The sequence below is a fragment of the Pelobates fuscus genome, chromosome 6 (genome assembly GCF_036172605.1).
Source record: "Pelobates fuscus isolate aPelFus1 chromosome 6, aPelFus1.pri, whole genome shotgun sequence".
Lineage (NCBI taxonomy): Eukaryota > Metazoa > Chordata > Amphibia > Anura > Pelobatidae > Pelobates > Pelobates fuscus.
Window position 1 is genome coordinate 165,423,663 of NC_086322.1, and position 7,676 is coordinate 165,431,338.

General features: G+C 44.8%; 1 protein-coding gene across 1 annotated transcript in view; it reads right to left on the bottom strand.

Annotated features, from left to right (window-relative positions):
- Positions 1-6,675, bottom strand: part of TBC1D9 (TBC1 domain family member 9) — a 79,548-nt gene extending 72,873 nt beyond the window's left edge. The window contains exon 1 of the mRNA XM_063458457.1: positions 5,969-6,675. Coding sequence (XP_063314527.1) covers positions 5,969-6,092 — 124 coding nt within the window. The 5' untranslated portion in view covers positions 6,093-6,675. The remainder of the gene's footprint in view (positions 1-5,968) is intronic.
- Positions 6,676-7,676: the final 1,001 nt, after the last annotated feature.

Below are 7,676 nucleotides of genomic sequence, written 5' to 3' on the forward strand. Positions count from 1 at the left end.
CAGTCTGCTGCTGCTTACTCTGCCCCTGATCTGCCTTCTTGGCCGACATCAGAAGTGGTGTTCTGAGCTAATTAAAATGCTTTCCCATATGAAAACCAAACAGTCCTGGCCAATCAGCATCTCTATGAGGAAAGTTCAGCATCTCCATGCCGAGGGTAGACACACTAAATTTCAGTCACTACCCCAGAAAGCACCTCTAGCAGACATCTGAGGAGTGGTCACCGGAGGTTTCCCTAGACTGTAAACACTGCATTTACTCTGAAAAGAGACATTGTTTACTACAAAAAGCATGAAGTGAAGTCAGGGCTGGATTAAGAGCACACTGGGCCTGGTGCTGACAATTATGATGGGACTAATTATGGAATCTTATCGACCAAAAACACTAAAACAGTCATACCTCCCAAGCGTCATGTATCTGATGGAGATGGTGCTGGAGGGAAACTCATAGGATGCAGCTATAAGAAAACACATACTCTATGCTAATCCAGATATACTTATCTGATATATTCAATCAAACAGCCTCTCAAGGTCGTGGCCCAGTTCCTGACCTTTTACAACATATATATAAGCACAGAAGGAAATGAGATTCGGCTGTACATAATCTAAAACAGGAACAAAAAAAAGAAACACATAGTGTTATACAGTAAAACAAATGCTAGTGTGCTAAGGTGGTAATGCACTCATGAGATCAAAATGAATAATGTGCCCAAAGGGTGCCTGCCCCGGTAAACTTCGGCGGCTGAACGCCTCCTCTCTCCACTGGAAATCCAAGCGGACCAAAATAGGAATGATACTCCGATGGGTATGGATAAAATAAAGATGCAAATTTATTGTAAATAGAGGGCCATAGAGGGCGCATTATTAATTTTGATCTCGTGAGTGCATTACCTCCTTCGCACACTAGCATTTGTTTTACTGTATCACACTATGTGTTCTTTTTTGTTCCTGTTTTAGATTATGTACAGCCGAATCTCATTTCCTTCTGTGTGTGTGTGTGTGTGTATATATATATATATATATAGGAACACAGACACTGGGAGACTAGGGGACACTGGCTGGGAGACAGACACTTGGGGATACTGAGACATGTGGACATTTGTGGACATAGACATGGGGACACTAGGCGCACACAGACACTAGGAACGGGGACACTGGGAGACATGGGGACACTGGGAGACATGGGGACACTGGGAGACTAGGGGACACTGGGAGACTAGGGGACACTGGGAGACTAGGGGACACTGGGAGACATGGGGACACTGGGAGACATGGGGACACATGGGGACACTGGGAGACATGGGGACACTGGGAGACTAGGGGACACTGGGAGACTAGGGGACACTGGGAGACATGGGGACACTGGGAGACATGGGGACACTGGGAGACTAGGGGACACTGGGAGACATGGGGACACTGGGAGACATGGGGACACTGGGAGACTAGGGGACACTGGGAGACTAGGGGACACTGGGAGACTAGGGGACACTGGGAGACTAGGGGACACTGGGAGACTAGGGGACACTGGGAGACTAGGGGACAGTTGTGGACATAGACAGGGGGACACTAGGCACACAGAGACATGGGACACAGACACTGGGAGACATGGGGACACAGAGACACTAGCGACGCTGGATGGGGGACATGGGGACACTGGGAGAAATGGGGACATCGTGTCTCCGTGTCCCAATGTCTCAGTGTCTCCCCTATGTCTCACAGCGTCCCCATGTGTTTTAGCATCCCCATGTGTCCCAGTGTCCCCATGTTTTCCAGTGTCCCCATGTGTCAGTGTTTCCAGGTCTCCCAGTGTCAATCAGCGCCCAGGGACGAGAGGGATTTTGCCACCCAGACAGAAGGGCACGAAACCCAGTTTGAACAAGCTCTCCTTCTCAGATTGGTCGCCCGCTCCCTGTGGCGACCAATCAGCACTTTACTTGCGCCGACCAACCAGGAGTATGGCGCGAACCCAGTTTGAATGGGCGCTCCTTCTGCCATTGGTCGGCGCGGACTTCCATGCAGCCAACGGGTACCTTGTGGCCGTGAGACCCACTCACAGCCCCAGGGACTACCTGCTGGCATGCGTCCCTCTCTCCAGTGGATACCCACACTCCGGTATCTGTCGGAGAGAGCGTATGCCTGGGTAGCCACGAGCCTAGCCTCGTAGCTCCCAGGTTTGAGAGGGACGAATGATTATAGCTCTGTTAAGAGCATGTAGGATGATCCCTGACACAGGGATTGAAGACAGGGTACGCAGGCCGGTTCAGGAGTCTAATGCTCCCCCTGGCGGGTGTTCGGTGATATGAACCGGCGGCCACAAAGGGGAAGCACGCGCCACTTGTTCCCTTGCGGTCTGCGGTTTTCACACCTTGTTAGCGAGGTGTGAACATTCTAAGTAAACGTTCTAAATGGAGTGCTGGGGTGGTCAAAAAGGTATTTTGCAGGGTTTACAGTCAAAATTACCGAAAGGGAAAGATTAAAAAGGGGTAACACATTCTAAGAAGGCACATCCACACATATAAAAACAGGGCAATTCACAGTTTAGGCGGCGGTCCCGCCACACAGGAGGTTTTGAATTCCACAGCTTTCACAGGCAGATTTTCTATAGGAAGTGAAGGATATTACTCCCTATGAAAATGTAGAGACCATTGCTCTGCCTTTTTCCAGGACTTGTCCCAATTTTTGCAATGTTCCCTCCAATCAATAACTCAGCATTATTATAAATATTATAATATATCCACATGAATATTATAAAAAAATAAGAATATATTGGCTTCTAAAAAAACTTTTCCAACAATTCTTTGTTGTGCTTTTTATAATTTCTTTCCCTCTACAATGGTTATTCTATGCCTGCATAATTTTTTTCCCCCTTTCATGAATTTGTTCCTAATTCAAAAATATTAAAATAAACATTTTAAATCAAGGCCAAAGTCAGAGACATTTTCCCAATGCAATATCCATGTGGAAATTAAATTTTCTGCAGCAGTGCAGAAAATTCTACTACATTGTATTTGTTTTTCCTTCAAGTATCAGAACAGGGGAGAATGTGCCTCTAAACTACTTTTAATTGAAAAATGAACGCTAACTTTGTTTTACTACAAAAGTCTGGACATATCCCATTTTGAATACAGTGGGTTGTCTACTTTTGCAAATGGTATGCCATGATGGGGTTAATTTTCATTTCTGGGCTGCTCTATGGTCTCAAAGGCAACATAGGCCCAGCAAACCAATCTGGCAAATTTCAATGTGCAAACATGGAAAAGGGAAAGGCCCTACATTTGACCTCTGTGAGTTTGCAAAAATCCATAAAGCCTGTACATTGAGGGCACTGTTGTAATCGGGAGATGTTACAGAACACATATTGTTATGTTCTTTGTCAGTAACACATAACAGGAACTGAGAATCCATGCCTAAAGTACAATGTGAGAGAAAAATAACAAAAAATGACTACCCAAACGTTTGACAAAGACTGGTGGTAGAATTAGTGCATGGAAAGGGTTAAAATACCATTTGAAATACCCTAGGGTGTATACTTTTCAAAATATATGGTTTGATGTGGTAAATTACATTGGCCGGTGTTCTATCAAAAAACCCTACCCCGTGAAAATTCCCTACCCTCGTCACTTCCGGTGACGCAGCCGCACCGGAAGTGACCCTCATCCAATGGAGGAGGAGGGTGTGCGCCGCCGCGCAGGCGCACAACAACTAGGCTAGGTAGGGATTTTTCACGGGGTAGGGTAAATTAACGCCACAGTGCGCACGCGCGGCAAAGTACTCCCATCGGAGGTACAGCGCGCGTGCGCACTAGTGGCAAGGGAGAGAGGCTTTAATCCGACGATCAGAGTTCGCGCGTGCGCAGTATAGGGGTAGGGAATTTTGATGGCTATTAGCCCTGTGAGATCTCCCTACCCCTATACTGCGCATGCGCGAACTCTGATCGTCGGATTAAAGCCTCTCCCTGCTCCCAACACTCTCAGCCATCCAAGATTGAGGGTGAATTATGGTGGGACGGTGGGTGTTTATGTGCATTATATTGGGGGGGTCTGCGCAGAATTGGGGGGTCTGTGCAGAATTGGGGGTCTGCACAGACCCCCCAATATAATGCACATAAACACCCACCGTCCCACCATAATTCACCCTCAATCTTGGATGGCTGAGAGTGTTGGGAGCAGGGAGAGGCTTTAATCTGATGGAGTCCGCGCATGCGCAGTATAGGGGTAGGGAGATCTCACAGGGCTAATAGCCATCAAATTTCCCTACCCCTATACTGCGCATGCGCGGTTTGTGAAGCGCTCCCTTGCAACTCGTGCGCACGCGCGCTGTACCTCCGACGGGAGTACTTTGCCGCGCGTGCGCACTGTTGCATTCATTTCCCCTACCCCGTGAAAAATCCCTACCTAGTTGGTGTGCGCTTGCGCGGCGGCGCACACCCTCCTCCTCCATTGGATGAGGGTCACTTCCGGTGCGGCTGCGTCACCGGAAGTGACGAGGGTAGGGAATTTTCACGGGGTAGGGTTTTTTGATAGAACACCAGCTTCAAAAATGTCCCAAATAAGACATGGGTGCACGATGACCAGCTGTGAAAATTCCAGATTGGAAAACTGGAATGCACACCCTCCAAATAAGGTATTTTAGCCCCCAACACACATATACATAGGGGTATAACTGCACTCAGAAAATGTTGCTTAACATATATTGTGGTGTTCTTTGGCAGTAACCCTTAAAAGTTCTCTGTACATGTATTCTTAAATTGCTATGTGTGTAAAAATAAAAAAATAAAATAAAAAAATAAAAAAAAGATTTTTTTTTTCATTTTTAATTTGGCATAGATTGGTGGTAAAAGGTTTACATGAAAAGGGTCAAAATACCCCAAGTTTAATACCTTTGGTTGTCTTTAAAAAAAAAAAAATGGTTTGGAAATAGCAAAATGCTACTTATACTCATAACCCTATAACTTTCCAGAAAAAGCTAAGAACATGTTAACGTTTGGTATTTCTAAACTCATGACAGTTGTAGATGCGCAATAGAGTTTGGGGGTCAAACTTAGGAAAAGTGTGTTTTTTTCATCATATTTTTATAGTAAATTATATAATATGATGAAAATAATGGTATCTTTGGAAAGACCATTTAATGGGCGAGAAAAAGTGTGTATAATATGTGTGGGTACAGTAAATGAGTAAGAGGAAAATTACAGTTAAACACAAACACAGCAGAAATGTAAAAAGAGCCCTGGTCCTTAACTGTAAGAAAATTGAAAAACGGTCTGGTCACTAAAGGGTTAAATGGTGATGGCTTAAGAACATCAGTCACATTGCACTCTAGAAAGTGATGTTTTAGAATATAAACAAGAAAATGGTAAATAAGATAATGCTCATTGTAAAAAACAAAACAAAAAAAAACCCACACATTGGCAAACAGGTCAATAATATTGTTACACAACGAAGTGCCCACATTTTGAAATCAAATCTTCATCAATTTGTGAGATTGAGATGTCACTGGTATTAACAATATCACATCCTAGAATAGGCCAAATATTTTTTTTGCAGTCAGTTGTGTTTATGATTCATGGAGTCATGTTTTGTAAATAAATAACAATAAAATAAAACAAATAAATTTAAAAAATTTAAAAAAAAAGCTTCATTGCAGAGTGCAAAATAAGTACCTGTATAAATAAATAATAAAAAATACATTACCCACCTCATCACACCCTGCTGGTGAAAATATGAATATAAACTGAAAATCACTCAATACATTATAGAATTTGGGTTATAACAGTAATTTCAATCTGTACTGCAAATCAGAATAATAGCACAACAATAACAATCTTTATTAATACATTGTGTTTATGTAAGATTCCAAATAGTATTGTGTGGTTACCAACCACCCGTACAATTAACTGAGAAATTATATTGATTTCATATTAAAGTAAAAATCACAATACCCCCTCCCCCCCTCCCCATGAGGGGTATCTTACCTGCCAGCCCCCCTCTTTCTCTGTTCCCATGGCCTTTTCTCCTTTGCAGGATGAAGTAAGGATTGGCCCTCTCTGTGATCCACAAGGCATTAGCCAGCAGCACTTCTTCAGGATGAGCCCACATGGCCAGACACTGGGTGGACAATGTCCTTTGTCCTCAGTGCTCTCCTAGCAGGTACACATTGGGGAGCAGCTCTCACAGACCGGCAGGCAGTCCAGGCAGCAGCATACTGTGTGACCCAAACAATAACAATGGCTGTGTGTGCTGAGAGGGGAGGGGGGAGGAGGTGGTCAGACAGTACATCCAAGGCCACACACAGGGAGGGAGAGAGAGCGCAGAGACCGGTCTGTATTACCAGCGGAATCCCTTAGCAACCGGAGCCGGACTCCTGGATCGCAGTCCCTATTCTCCTTTCGTTAGCCCAGCTGAATGAAGGCAGATTAATCCCAGGGTAAGCAGCCCATCTTCGGGCTGGATCAGCTGCTGGCAGGAGAGAGATGGTACCAGTGCGGGCGGCAGCTCCCGGTCCCTGCCGACAGGAGGCGCTAAGGAGCTACAGGTGTGCTAGGCGGCCAGGGATGGCAGGATGTAGCTGCCGGTACTCCGCACTGAATGGAGGACACGCTCGGTGTTCGCCTCGGTCCGGGCAGCCCGTGTGTAGAGCACAGAGCGTTCTATCCGGGTTATATATAGGATTGTCTGTATCAGTGAGGGAGGAGAGCGGAGCATTGCTGGAGGCTGAGCCAAGCACAGGGAGTGACATCAGCAGGAGAACCACAAGGGACCGGCACCATCACCACTGATTGGATGAACACACTGACACCTACCGACTGGCTCAGCACTGCTTCACCGACAGCATACTCTCCCCTCCCCCCTACTGACCGATAGCATCCCTCCATACCTTACCCCTGGTACTGACCGAGGAACACTCTTTATTTGAAGCCAATAGAAAACAAAAATATGTCTGGAGGTAGATTTGTAGGTTATGACCTTCTTAAAGGGACACCTGACAATTCAAAACTATATTCATATACAAACCCTTTGGACTTTGCACATTATCTGCCTTCCACGATTTGTACTATTTGTACTATTTCTAGGGTTAGAATAATAATTGAGTGCGACTAAATTAGTTCCCAACCCTAACTTTCTTTCAAATTGTATTTTTCTAAATTGTAACCGTAACACCATTTAACCGTTTGCCTCACCCTTATATTAACCATAAGAAATAAAAAAGTGGAGGGCAGATAAGACATTTAGGGTTACAGCAAGGTTTAAAATAAGGGTTAGGAACTATTTTAGCCTCACTCAATTATTCTAACCCTAATCCCCCACCCGCTGCAGATAAAAGGGTAAAAAAAAAAAAAAAAACCAAACACACCTTTAGTCACTTAATATATACTTAATACTTAATATGCCTCATCTGACACCTTTGGAAGGGGGGAACCTAATGTGCATGCCCTCCCCATAGGAAAACATGGGCTCAATGCTTTCCTATCCGGAATTTCTCTGAGGCTTGATGCCCTCACTCAGAGCTCCTTAGACTCCCAGAAGCACCTCTAGTGGCTCTCTGATGATGAGGATTATTAGATTGAAAATATTCGAGGTGACAATACTAAGCTGAGTGGGTTTTAGATGTGTAGTCATTTGCACTTTAATTATTTTCTTGCTATTGAGATAAATAAAGTTCAAATATATTTTCAACCCCTT